Source organism: Pelodiscus sinensis, chromosome 4 (genome assembly GCF_052426305.1).
Source record: "Pelodiscus sinensis isolate ZL-2025 chromosome 4, ASM5242630v1, whole genome shotgun sequence".
In the NCBI taxonomy this organism is placed as follows: domain Eukaryota; kingdom Metazoa; phylum Chordata; order Testudines; family Trionychidae; genus Pelodiscus; species Pelodiscus sinensis.
The window spans coordinates 127,711,581-127,725,754 of NC_143055.1; the positions used below are offsets into that span (position 1 = coordinate 127,711,581).

General features: G+C 44.0%; 1 protein-coding gene across 3 annotated transcripts in view; it reads right to left on the minus strand.

Moving 5' to 3' along the window:
* The window catches only part of MRPL1 (mitochondrial ribosomal protein L1), a 39,519-nt gene extending 27,884 nt beyond the window's left edge, over positions 1-11,635 (minus strand). Inside the window, exons 1-5 of one of the 3 annotated variants that reach the window (XM_075929457.2) lie at positions 11,481-11,635; positions 10,484-10,596; positions 8,288-8,543; positions 4,441-4,524; positions 1,052-1,123 (exon numbers count right to left, since the gene is read on the minus strand). In XM_075929457.2, coding sequence (XP_075785572.1) covers positions 1,052-1,123; positions 4,441-4,524; positions 8,288-8,543; positions 10,484-10,500 — 429 coding nt within the window. In that variant the 5' untranslated portion in view covers positions 10,501-10,596; positions 11,481-11,635. Of the gene's footprint in view, positions 1-1,051; positions 1,124-4,440; positions 4,525-8,287; positions 8,544-10,483; positions 10,597-11,215; positions 11,249-11,480 lie in introns of those variants that run through there. The other 2 variants (XM_075929456.2, XM_089778124.1) reach the window with 2 other exon arrangements.
* Positions 11,636-14,174: the final 2,539 nt, after the last annotated feature.

Consider the following 14,174-nt stretch of genomic DNA (forward strand, 5'->3'; position numbering starts at 1 on the left):
GAAAGGAAAAGCCTTCTGTCTCATATCTCTCGGCCATTGGACTTTAAATATTTGCCTATATGGTCAATGCAGCAGCATCACAATAGTGCCATAGAATGCTGGGTTCTGTACCAGGAAGACAAACTCCCCACTTGAAAGAGTTTTAGAATCAGTTTGCAGTTTATGTAAGACTAAGCTCTAAATACACTGGTTTGCAAGCTTTGCACAGCTGTGGAAGATTAGTCCACAAGTACTTTTTAAAAATTGTTAAAAATAAAATCGATTTTTCATTGCTAGAACATACTAAAGCATCCACTCCTCCCCCCACCCCCGTCAGCACTTGTTTTCAGCCTGAGGTCCATAGTTCCCAGGGGGAGTACTGCAAACTGTGTCTAAGATTTCCAAAGGGGTCAGCACCTACATTTTAAATTTTTTTGGGATCTGCGAAAGAAAAGTTGAAAACCACTGCTTTAAAACCAAGTTAAGACTAAGATAAGGCAGGGCATACCTGTTTTTAAGTCTTATATCTCATAACTTATTCCCATTGATTAATTTTCTTCTTACAACCTCTGTTTTGTCCTTTTCCGAGCATGTGTTGTATCTACTTATATATCAGCAAACTAGCATCAATGTAATACCACTGTTTGTGTAGACCATTGAAGCTTATAAGTGTAAAGTTTTACAGCATGGGTGGGGGAACCTCAGGCCTGGGGGCTGCATGCAGCTCTTGGCTTGCCTGGATCCAACTCCTGAGGCTCAGGGCTACCCCCAGCATTGGGAAGCCACTGTTGGTGCCCCCTGCTACCACCCTGGGGGCTAGAATGAACAAAATCTTCTAGACTGGGCCCCCCCCAGGCTCTGGTGTGCAATGGAAATGTGGGGAGTGTCTTCTCCCTCTCAGTCATGGGCCACAGTGAGGGTTTTTTCCCACTAATTACCTGTGTGCGGCCCCCGACTGATTTTTCTGGGCTCAGTGGCCCCCGACCCAAAAAAGGTCCCCCCACCCCTGCTTTACAGTCTTGGCAGAGTTTTTGTAAAATGAAAAATATAATTTACACTGCTATAAAAATACCTGTTGGATTAATTCAATCCCTCCTGCAAAAGCAGCTCCGTTTTCTTCTGCTATTTTAATTTCTTCTGCATTCTGTTTAAAAAAAATAGTCCATATGTAACATATGTACTATCAACTATTGTGTTATTACTTCAACATCGTCAACAGCAGAACTATTTAATCCATGCAGGTATATGCACTGAATGAAAAACCAATTCATATGTAAGCTAAAATATGACAATCAGGTGGGAACAACTGTTTAAAAACTAGTGATATTTGGAGAAAAGTGCCTTTGGGGATCTTTAATGGAATATTTCTCTCTATAAATACACATTTTAATCAAGTCCCAGTAAAGAGTGGCACCAAAATCTTTGCTGTGATCTCACCAAATCTAGAGAACAAGGCTACAGTGAATCAGGAAATGTTAACAATAGATTCTGGGTGGTTTTCACTCTGTTTCTAGCTTTATTTCTCCATGATCAGGATGAAGCAACCAGCCATCTGTTAGATGGAGTCTTATCTTTTAAAGAAAAACTGAAGAAAGCTTTAGTGCATTAGTGAAAATTATTAATAACTTCCTTGAGGTGTGCAAGCTACCATTAACAAATACTCAAGAGATGATTGGAAATTACTCAGTCTCTACACATGATCCCAATTAGTTTACTTTCAAACCTCGATACTGAACAGAAACCATCAATATCATCTGATGATTCTAGATCAGTCATCAGCTTTCAATACCACTTATGAGATATGATGGCTTACTTCTAAGAGCTATTATAAATTCATGTTTAGTTTGAGAAAAAAGACAATATAGCTTTATACTTTCTTCTTAGATGGGGTCCTGGAGGGTAGATTCTGGGGAAACTACTTGTCCTCCCTAAGGCGTCACAAGAGTTGCATCTGGTCACACACTGATCCACTATGCATACAGCACATGGAGAGAGAGAGAGAAGTTCTCAGTATCAACCTGCTGGGGATACTCAGTTTTGCATTTTCCATCTAACACTGATTCTACAAAAGCATTTCTTTCCAAGCACAGGTTGAACCTACTAAATCCAGAACTCTCTGGTCTGACATCTGTGGTCCATCAGGACCATGGAAATTGCTGGACCAAAAAGCCCCATTCCCAGGGCACGGCAGATACAGAGCAGAAGGCAAGCCCTGTCCCTGGGATCCCCGGCCAAGCCAGGGAGAAGTGGGAAGCCCCAGCCGGCAGGAGGCAGCAAGCTGGATCCCAAGTCTAAGCCCTGCAGGCTGGAGCCCAGTGGCAGTGGGGCCAAAGTGGAGCATCCTGGGAAGCTAGAGGCAAGGGGACCTCCCCTGATCCGGCTAATTCCCTCTTTTGGAATGGGTGAAGTCCTGAGGGTGCCAGACCTGGGAGGTCCAACCTGTATCTGACTTAAGCAGAGAACCAATGAAAGCCAACTGACTGAAAAAGAGAGGACTTTGCTAGAAGAGAATCAGAAAATAAAAACATGAATTTCCAGAGCCTCCCACTAAAGATCCACATTACACCTTTTAGTAAAATGGCTCACATATTAAAGATTCTATTGGAATCATCACTGCCCCTGAATTCTCAGTTGACCATGCTGGCCTCTGGTGCTTTTCAGTACCTACAGATGACCAGGAGGCTGCAAGTATTCTTTCCTAAGGTGGGTAATACAACCATGATTCATGTCTGTCACTTGATATTAGACTATTGCATTTTGCTTCAGGCTACCCTGGCAATCTACACTAGGTGGAGCTGGTGGGTAGAATGCAGCTTCTTGTCTGAGTGAATATAGAACACACTGAATATGGAACATTTGGATTCAAGTTTTTGCAGTGATTTCCTGCTATCTTGTGGGTGCATTTAATGCTGTTGATCATTATCCTTGCACCCTTAAATTGTCTGTGAGATGGTTGCTTTTCACTTTCTATCCTATTGAAACTATTTAGTCAGCTGGAACCCTCTAGAGCTGAACTCTCCAGAAGTGGTAGCAGGACTCTCACAATTGATGAAATTTGCTCCCTTCGGTGATTGTCTACAGATATACTAAACTCCAGGGCACGATGCAAAATATATATCTGGTTTAAATTTTTGTCCACTTCTGTTACAGTTCATCTTATTCCTGAAAAAAGTGCAGCCACTGGACTGCAGTGAAAGTTGTGCTATTCTAGGGACAAGTGAAAATTTGTGGCACACAGAGCTGTTAATGCAGGACCTTTCATGAGCATTTAAATACTTTAAATGAAACGTATCAGCAAAAATTCTACAAGAGTCTTATGTCAAAATATTAGTTGTCTATTCTGTACATAAGCCAGGCATTTAGTAGTCTTGAGGGAAAGTAGAAAAGCCTTAAAACAGGCAACTAAAAGACTGAGGATTTGGTATTAAGAAAGACTGACTACAAAGGACCAAACTTCATAGCATATAAATTAATGTTTAAAGAAACTAAGATGTAAAATATTTGTGGACAAATAGAATAAGAAAGTCTGCAATAGATTCTAAAACATGTCCTGCAGCTTGCATTAGGTTACAGGAATTCCATTTTGAGTTGCTTCCACCTTGGTACCCAATACCTATTTGGAAAAATGTTAGTGAAGATTAGACCAATTCTGGAGGCGCTGAGAGGTAAGTGGTATTGTGAGCACATTTAGGGTGTATCCATTGATGACAGTATACAGAACAAGATTAGGGAAAAGGAACTCTATATACAACCAGAGGGGATTGCTAATGGTTCCAGAGATCATTTCTACCATGCATCCGTCTAAAAGAGGTTTATAGTTTACACAGTGTTTCTCAACCTTTTTTTAAAACAAAGTACCCCTTTAAAAAAAAAAAAAAAAAGTAACCCCAGTATCTAGAGTTTTCAGACACACAAACATTTTTCCTACCATTGCAACACATTTGTTTAAACAACTTAATCGTATCCAGGTGGGCGATGAAATTTTTGGGTGTAAAAATTACAAAAATAATAAAGCACTGTAAAACTTTTTAAAAAATGCAGTTTTCTTCAAATTGCAGTTGTGTGGACGTACCCCTCAGACTTCTCGAGTCTAAGGATACTCGTACTACTGGTTGAGAAACACTGGATTACAACATACACATCTCCTACTTAGTGTTCTTTGCTGAGATAGCAGCTGCCACTTAATAGAAAGTTTTCTTAAAAACTTACAGTATTCAAATATTCTGCTAACTGGTAAGGATATTTAAACAAGACAGTAGAAACCAAAAAAGTAGGAACACATATATTCAATTTTTAAGAAATTACAGTGTAAGTTAGTCTTCGAGCCCAACAAACTTCGTAAAACACTTTGGGATCCTTCAGAATTAAAGCTCCTACACAAAAATAAAAATGAACCATTCACTAAACATTATATACGTAATGTATCTGAAACATATGCCTTTTAAATAAACTTTTACTCACCTCTGTGAATACCATAACTTTATTGATTTCATTTACAAAAGGATATGGCAGAAGAATGGTGCTGACAAACTGATCCACTTTTTTCTAATAGAGATAAAAAAAATGAGTGTTTGGTACAAATTTAACTCTTATTGTAGTACATCTAAAGTTTAACTAGTATTTGATTTATGAGCCTTTTTATATACGTTTTCCATTTGTGTAGAACTGATCCACCATGTACCAACACTTGTGTTGTAAATTGACTACTGAACTGCTGTAATTACAAATACAGAGGAACAGCTCTATCCAGAGATTATTTTTGGTACATTAAGAAAGCTCCTGACTTGACAACTGGATAGCCTAAAATATCATTCTTGTGAGAACAGAATGAATTGACACTTTACACGCTTATGTATTTTTGTTCCTCTAGTTCAATGTATTACTCTCCCGAAACAAAGAAGGAGCCTAATGACATTCCAGTACAAGTTGCTTTTCCTGTCATGCTGCCAGGAGAGAAATGACAACACTAAAGGCTGATAAGGCCATTGCAGAAAAACTAAAAGAGTTCCTTATATCTGTCTTCATGGGTGAGGATGCAAAGGAGAGTTCTAATCCTGAGCCATTCTTTTTAGGTGATAAACCTGAGGAACTGTCACAGATAGAAAGGTCAGTAGAGGAGGTTTTGGAACAAATTGATAAACAGTAACAAGTCACCAGGACCAGATGGCATTCACCCAAGAGTTCTGAGAGAACTCAAATGGGAAATTGTAAAACTATTAACTGTGGTTTGTAACCTATCCTTTAAATCAGCTTCTATACCAAACAACTGGAGGACAGCCAAATTTAAAGGGCTCCTGAAGAGTTCCCAGCAATTACAGGCCAGTGAGCCTAACTTCAGTACCAGGCAAACTCATTCAAAGTAGAAAGTAAAGAACAAAACTGTCAGACACACAGATGAACATAATTTGTTGGGGAAGAATCAACATGGTTTTTGTAAAGGAAGTTGTGCCTCGGCAAACTACTAGAACTCTTTGAGGCGATCAACAAGCACGAGGACAAGTGGGATCCAGTGGATATACCATACAGAGACTTTCAGAAAACTGTTGACCAGGTCCCTTGCCAACGGCTCTTAAAGCAAGCAATCATGGGATAAAAGGAAAGGCCCTCTCATATATTGGTAGTTGACTAAAATAAGAAACAAAGGTAAGAATAAATGATCAGTTTCCAGAATGTAGAGAGGTAAATAATGGCCTGTCCCCCCAAAGTCTATATTAGGACCAGTACTATTCTACATACTCATAAATGATCTTGAAAAAGGTCATTCATCTGAAGTGGGTTGTGCCCACAAAAGCTCATGATCTCATCTCCATGTTTTGTTAGTCTTTAAGGTGCTGATAAACTATTTGTTGTTTAAAGTTTTTCTACTTACAGACTAACATGGCTACCCCTCTGAAGCTCTTGATCTCATGGGAAGCCATGAAATTTTGCAGATGACACAAAACTACTCAAGATGAGCGAACTGCAAAGAGCTACAAAAAGATTTCTCAAAACTAGGTGACTGGGCAACAAATGGCAAATGAAATTCAATGTTGACAACTGCAAAGTAATGCACATTAAAAAACAATATCAACTATACATATAAAGTGCTGGGGTCTAAATTAGTTATCACTCAAGAAAGAGATTTTGGAGTTACTGTGGCTAGTTCTCCAAAAACATCCACTCAACATGTAGCAGCAGTCCAAAAAAAAGGAACAGAATGTAGGGCATCATTAAGAAAGGAATAATAAGACAGAGAATAACATGTTGCCTCTATATAAATCCAAGGTATGCCTGCCCACATCTTTAATACTGCATGCAGATGAGTTGTCCAATCTCAAAAAAGATATACTGGAATTGGAAAAGGTTCAAAAAACAACAAAATTGATTAGGAGTACAAGACAGCTTCGGTATGAGGAGAAATTAATAAGACTGGGACTATTTATCTTGTAAAAGAGATGATTAAGGGGGATATGATTGAGATCTATAAAATCATGACTCATGTAGAGAAAATAGATATGAGAAGAAGTAAATAGCGCTTTCTTAGCACAAGAACTAAGAATCACCAAATTAAATTAATAGGCAGCAGGTTTAAAAACCAACAGAAGAAAGTATTTCTTCTCACAACAGAGCCAGCCTATGGAACTCCTTGCCAGGGCATGTTGTGAAGGTCAAGAAAGTTAAAAAAAAAAGTAGAGAAATTCATGAAGGATAGGACCATCCACGGCTATTAGCCAGAAGAGGCAGGATTATGTCCCTAATCTGTTTTACCAGAGACTGGGAATAAGCGAAAGGGAATGAATCACTTAATGATTACCTGTTCTGTTCATTCTCTCTGGGGCACCTGGGCATTGGTCACTGCTGGAAGACAGGATAATGGGCTAGATCAGGGCTACTCAACACACAGCCTGCAGGCCACATGCAACCCAAGGCCTATTTGTTAGCGGCTTATAGTGTGGTTTGGATTTACACGCAGCCCACGGGTGGGATCTTTTGAACATGGCCTTCACAACGGCGAGAGGTCTCCCAAGGGGGGTGAGCACTGAAAGACACAAGTGGACAGACTGGCTGGAACAGATGGCTAGGGGGTGTTGGTGTTTCTAGCCCCCAGGGAGGAAGTACCAGGACTGCCAGGGCATTATGTGAAAGAAGCTATTTGCATGTATATGCAACCACACTGTAGTTAATCATGTGCTGAGGGCTGCGAGGATCATTGTTGCCCCTGGGGCTTCCAAAGTTGAGTAGCCCTGGGCTAGATGGGTACATCAGTGGGTACATCAACTCACCTACATATTTGCTTAGTTTTATAACAGACTACATAAAAAGTACTAGTGAATTCACTACAACCTAAATTTTCAAACAATGACTTGTTTATACTACTCCATGTACTAAATGCTGAAAAGTACAGTATTTATATTCCAAATGATTTGGAATGATTTTATAATTATATGGTAAAAATAAGAAAGCCAGAAATTTTTCAATAATATCATGCTACAACATATTTATATTTTTAGGTCTGATTTGTAAGCAAGTAGGTTTTAAGTGAGGTGAAACAGAGGGATACACAAGACAAATCAGATTCCTAAAAAGGGGTACAGTAATCTGGAATGGTTGAGAGCCACTGCTGTAGTGCACCCAGGAGAAGTAAAGGATTAAACCTGGATTGTTGTTCAATACAGCACATCAGCAGCAGCCTTAGTGGAGGGTTTGAGGGAGAGAACATACCGGATTTTTCCATGACCAGATGCCAACTTCAGAAGATTTGCATAGCTTAAAAGTGACTACATGAACACAGATAACTTATTTTGATAATGACTGTGGTCAAAGTCCAGTGTAACAGTTTGTAAAACATTAGAACAACAGAAACTACTGATAACCAGAGGGAAAAATATCTTTAGGAGGTTAGGTCCATAAAAGGCTATTAGCCAGGGGATAGAAATGGTGTCCCTGGCCTCTGTTTGTCAGAGGCTGGAGAAGGATGGTAGGAGACAAATCGCTTGATCATTGTCTTCGGTCCACCCTCTCTGGGGCACCTGGTGCTGGCCACTGTCTGCAGACAGGCTACTGGGCTAGATGGACCTTTGGTCTGACCCAGTACGGTCGTTCTTATGTTCTTATGCTGAATTTGAAGGATGCCATGTACAGTTCTACCAAAGCACTGTGTCACTTGGGAAAGAATACTGAATACCAAGCATAAATATGTTGCCAAATGAGAGAGAGGTTTGAGGATGAACCTGAGCAAGATGACATATTGCATTCCTTATTCCTACAGTTAAAAAAGGTAATTTCTTAAAATATCACAATCTCAAATCTGTAGGTCCTGGCAACATACCTTCTTCTCTAGTGCCATATCCAGCATCAGATTAGCATATACGTGTTGTTTTGGATAAGTGAAGTCCAATTGCTGAAACTTCTTCAGCATGTCCACAGCCACCTCTGCTTCATAGACTGGCCTTTTGTACAACCATGTTAAATATACATCATCCACTGGCTTGCTTGCTAACTTTCGTCTGTAAGTGTTCTTTTTCTTTTCTTGCTCTGCTTCAGAAGTTTTCTGCTTGGCATCCTTTGAACTTTTTTTTGCAGTCCTTTTGGAAACCAAAATGATTAATATAAGATCTTTAACATTAATCGCTAGTACATATTTGAATATAAAACAGTTTGGTTGAAATTGCATCTCAGTAATAAAACAAGTTCTTGTATAGCCAAGTCAGCTCATGAAATGTCAATCAAAACTGCACAGGACGTCCCACTTGCCCTGCCACCTACCCACTGTAAATGCAGGAGGAAGAGTAAACATAAATCAGAACCAAAAAGACTATTAATGAGGACTTGTTTTCAGTACTGGGGAAATCAAAGCTGTTGCAACTGATGTAGCAGATGTCAATTTAAGGGGTCTAGTGAAGACTAGGGATGCAAAATCTGGTTCAATCAGTTAACTGGTTTCATGGCAGGTTAACCTAATCAAGTCATCAAGTTCAGTTCCCTACCCTCACGGCAGGACCCAGTACCATCTAGACTCTAGACCATCCCAGAGAGATGTCTATACAACCTGCTCTTAAATATCTCCAGAGATGGAGATTCCACAACCTCCCTAGGCAACTTATTCCAGTATTCAACCACCCTGTCAGTTAGGAACTTTTTCCTAATGTCCAAACTAAACCTCCCTTGCTGCAGTTTAAGCCCATTGCTTCTTGTTCTATCTTCAGAGTCAAAGGAGAACAAATTTCTCCCTCCTTGTGACACTCTTTTAGATAACTTAATACTACTATCATGTTCCCTCTCAGTCTTCTTCTATCCTAACTAAACAAGCCCAATTCTTTCAGTCTTCCTTCAGAGGTCTCTATGCCAATATCTAAATCGTTGATGAAAATATGTTTAACTGATTAACCAACTAAGCTGGATCCTGCATGGGGCTGCCGCCTCCTAGGGCCTGTAGATTTTTGGGGCCCCCTAAGCTCTGCGGTAGGTCCAAAAATGAGGGCTGCATCCAGCCCACGGGCTGTGCCTGACAGTGGGAGGAAGCAGCTGTGCCAGAATATTAATGCAGGGAAGCTCTGTCCCTGGCTTGCAGGTTATACCCCCATTACTCCCTTTGGCCAGAATTCCTGGCCAATGGGAGTGATGAAGGAGGAGCCTGCGAGCCAGCACAGGATGGCACAGAACTACCTGAGCGCCTCCCCATCAGAAGCTACACCAGATAGGCACCCCCCAAGTGCCTTCATGACATTGTCCATTTTTCAAGGTTTTTGAGAATGGAAGAGCAGAGAGCAAATAAAGGAAGAAATAGATATAGAAGGATGAGTGTTAGAAGTATGTGAACGTAAGAATGGCCATACTGGATCAGACCAAAGGTCCATCTAGCCCAGTATCCTGTCTGCCGACAGAGGCCAGTGCCAGATGCCCCAGAAGGGGTGCACAGTGGGACTAAGAGGCAGCGGGGCTGCCCCGCAGGGCTAGAAGTCCAACCACAGGACTGCCTGGTGGTGGGACCAGGAACACGGGAGGGGGCTGCCAGGTGATGCGGCAAAGAGCCCAGCAGCTCTGCTGCTGCCTGGCAGAGCTCCCTGCAGAGGCTGGGAGGCAGTGGTGCTACCCAGTGAGGATGAAGCCCAAGCGGGGTTGCCATCCAGCGGTGCAGCTGAACCCCAGAAGGGGGGCTGCCCTGCAGGGCAGGGAGCCTGTGATTGCGATGGCACGGCTGCCATAGTGAGGCTGTAGGGGAAGCCAACAGGGAGACTGACATTGAGGCCATGGCTGGGGGGACTGGTGGCAGGGGAGGAGGTCATAAATAACCTTCCCTGGTCCAGCAAAATCCCTCATCCAGAACCCATCAGGTCCTAAGGTGCTGGACCAGGGAGGTCTAACCTGTAATATTGTAGAAAAAGAATTTGCTAATTTGTACTAGTGATAGGTCCAATTGAACCTTTTATATCAATATTCAACATATTATTAATGCTTCCAAATTTTAAAAGCCATTTTTATTATCCACAACTACAGAAACCACCTGCAAGAATAGAATAAACACTCACTTTGCAGCAGCATAGTGTCTAATGGATAGTGCTGTGTTTCCAAGGCAGGGAAATACTGAAGTACGTTTATCAATCCTGGGGAAAATATAGTTGGGAAACTGAGCCAGAACTGTTTGAAAACACACAAAAAATACATGTATTAAAGTCTGTAACAGTCATGTTCCTAAATTAGTGATAGAAATGTAGCCGTGTTAGTCTGGTGTAGCTGAAACAAAATACAGGACTGTGCAGCACTTTAAAGACTAACAAGATGGTTTATTAGGTGATGAGCTTTCGTGGTGACAATTTTCTTCCCCTATTTGATCTGAGGAAGTGGGTCTGGCCCACGAAAGCTCATCGCCTAATAAACCATCTTGTTAGTCTTTAAAGTGCTGCACAGTCCTGTCTTTTGTTCCTAAACGAGCCTGTGTTAGGGTAGTGATTATGGGTGTCTTTAAAGCTGCATTTTGGCTTCACGCGTTAAGCTATTTTTACAGCTCTCCCCTATAGCTTTAGCATAAAAGCCAGCAGCAAGGCCAGCAGCGCACTGCAGAGAGGTGCGGGGTCGCATGTCAAGCCATTTTCACAGTCTCGCCCCCGGAGGGAGCAGAAATGTGCAGAAAGGGGGTCTCCATGACACATGCAAAGGAGGCCAAACGGCTCTTGCGAGGACCCGCGCGCGCCCCCATTCATCGGGCCGGTTTCCAGGGGGGGGGGGGGGAGGGGAGTGTCGCCGTGTCCATAGTGACCCAAGGGGCCGGGCTCATCAGTTAACGGTCACGCTCACGCGCCGGCTCCCCTCCCCCTGCTGCGGGAGGGGAGGGGGTGCGCGTGCCCGCCTTCGAACCCCGAGGGCCGGGCAGGCCCCGCTGCTGCTGCCGCCGCGAGCCACCAACCGCCAGGCCCGCGAGCCCGACGGGGGGGAGCGGGGGTAAAGTCACCGCGCGCCGCCGGGAGCGGAACTCCTAGCTGAGCCCCTCCCCCGCCACCGCCGCGAGCAGCCCCCGCCCTCACCTCTCCGCAGGCAACCGCCGCCGGGCGCCGCCATGCTGCTGGGCCGCGCGGCGTCACGCGCAAAGCGGTCCGGCTGCCGCGCGGCGCCCAGGAGGAAAGTTCCGGGTGTCGCACCCGTCTGTCCGTCCCCCCCAAAACCCTGCATGGGGGCGCGTGGAAGCATGGGGTGGGGGGGGGGTCAATGGGAGCTGTCCCCGCTCCAGCCGCGGCTCTCAGCAGCCTCGGGCAGCGTGTTGTTTTCTGAGGGATAAAAGCGCTGGGCTTGCGGGCCTGTCTGCTCTGGAGCAGAGGGCCGGGCTTGTAGCTGTGGATCGTTTATAGTGGAGCTTGCCCCGCTCCTAGAGCTGGAAGGGACCTTGCAGGGTCATGGAGTCCAGCCCCCTGCCGTCACAGCAGGGCCAAGTGCCATCCCTGATGAATTTTTGCCCCCAATGGCCTCTGCAAGGATTGAATGTATAACCCTGGGTTTAGCAGGCCAATGCTCAAACCACTGAGCTATCCCCCCCCCCCCCGACTAGGGATATTTGCTATTGTGCAACCACATGAAATCTTAATGGTCACGCAACCATTCGCTAGGCCCTAGGGGCAGGGCTGGCAGCCAGTGCACTTCAGGACCCACTCTCAGGGAACCTGTTGGCATCCCATGCTGCCGGCTCTATTAGAGGCAGCAGTGTGGGTGGTAGCAGCCCCTGGCTGCTGCGAGCTCGGACCCTCCCCTCCCCCAGTGGAAAGTGACTGTTCTGTGACATGCAGAGCAGCCTCTGTTGGTGGGGACCCGGGGGGGATGACCGCATGCAGGGAGGTGGCACCATAGAGCTTCCCCAAGCACCTGCTCCTCTCCCCCCCCCCCCCCGGCCCCCACTGCCTCTGTAGGAGGAAGCAAGCGGGGGGCAGGCAGGTCCACGGAGCTGGCACGCATGGGGAGTCTGCTTGAAAGCCATCTCCCCACACGTATCGGCTCCAACTTGCCCCCCTCACCGTCCCTGTTGCTGCTTTTCTATGAGGCAGCAGTGAGGCAGGGGTCAGGCAGATCCAGTGCTCATGGGGAGTTGACTTATAAGCCAGCTCCCCCTGGGCAGCAGCTCCCACTGCTTCTGATACAGAGGCAGCAAGGGGGGAGAAATACATGTAGCTTTCTACACTTGGATATCCCTAATCCGAATCCTAGAAATCAAGGTGCCAGCCCAGGAAGTCCTGTCTATAGACAGGACCCTGCACCAGTTATTTAGTTTCCCTGTAAATTTGGGCTAAGACTTCTTTGCCTCACAGGGCTGGCATGAGAACAAGTTCATTAAGTTCATTGATGTTTGCCTATTGCTCGCTTACCACAGCCATAGGAACATGTAACATTGGTCTACAATCTTTTAGAAGTCGTCTGCTTCAGAGATAAAATGTGCTATTTATTATGTATTTTGATGTGCTGAATTCAAATATGACAATTAAAACAACTGATTGGCTACTGTTTCCAATATATTTTACGTTTTTACATTTTACATCTATGTATATTGTGTAGATAGTAGAGTTTTAATCATAAATTGTAAACCTAGGTCTTTTCATGTGTTTATGGTTGCTTTACATGATAATATTTCACCTGTCCTGTTTATGTAACACTTTAAAAATCAGCAAAAGGGTTATATAAATAAAATTTATTATGAAACAAAAGGCAAAAAACTATTATGTACATAGTTTAGTCCTATTCAGTGTCTACTCGGCGCTTCTTGGCTTGTCTCTTGTATTCATTAAATGGAGCATCTCTTGTCACTGTCCAGCAATAGTCTGCAAGCATTGATGGGCTCCATTTGCCCTGATAGCGTTTCTCCATTGTTGCAATGTCCTGGTTGTTGCCGGCACACAGTGCCCGAGGGAGCAACAGCTGGGTTCATTGCCCGGTGCGCGCGCTCCAATAAACACACCGGTGTGGAGAAGCAAAAAAAAAAAAGTTTATTTGAACTCTCAAATAGGTGCCAGGAGACTAGACCTCAGATCAAGCACACCAACATAAGCAATATTTTGATGTAGTGGGAATTTCTTGCACGACTATCCCATTCGCAGAGAAAACAGTTTTCCCTCCTTATATACCCAAGTTGTTTACTTGCAGGAATATAGTGAACTGTAGCAAGTTTCCCACGCTGGGACATGTTCCTCCTCCTCCCCTTCTACAGAAACACATCTGAATTCTTCTTCTATACCCCTGATAGTAACTAGACAACTTCAAGGTCTTGCTGTTCCCAGCTGTTAGCGAGCTAGAGAAAAGTTATGTCTGGGGGGGGGGAGAAAGGGGGGAGGGGGCTTTTAGGGTGCTTGGGCCTAGAGCGGGGGGGCTTCATCGATCCTTATGATCTTCCACTCCCCCGAGTTACCTAGGATCATGCCTAGTGACCCCAACATGGTGAAATCGCTCGCTGTGCTCATCACTCACTGCTCGCAGTTCGGTGGAAAAAAATCTAGATGAGAGTGCAAAAAATGTATCTTTAGTGACATGTTGCAATCAAGGCTTTTGTATGCCTTGAGGAGGTTTTCCACCAACAACCTGTAGTTGTCTGCCTTGTTGTTTCCAAGAAAATGTATTGCCACTAACTTGAAGGCTTTCCATGCCGTCTTTTCCTTGCCACGCAGTGCATGGTCAAATGCATCATCTCGAAGAAGTTCACGAATCTGAGGACCAACAAAGACACCTTCCTTTATCTTAGCTTC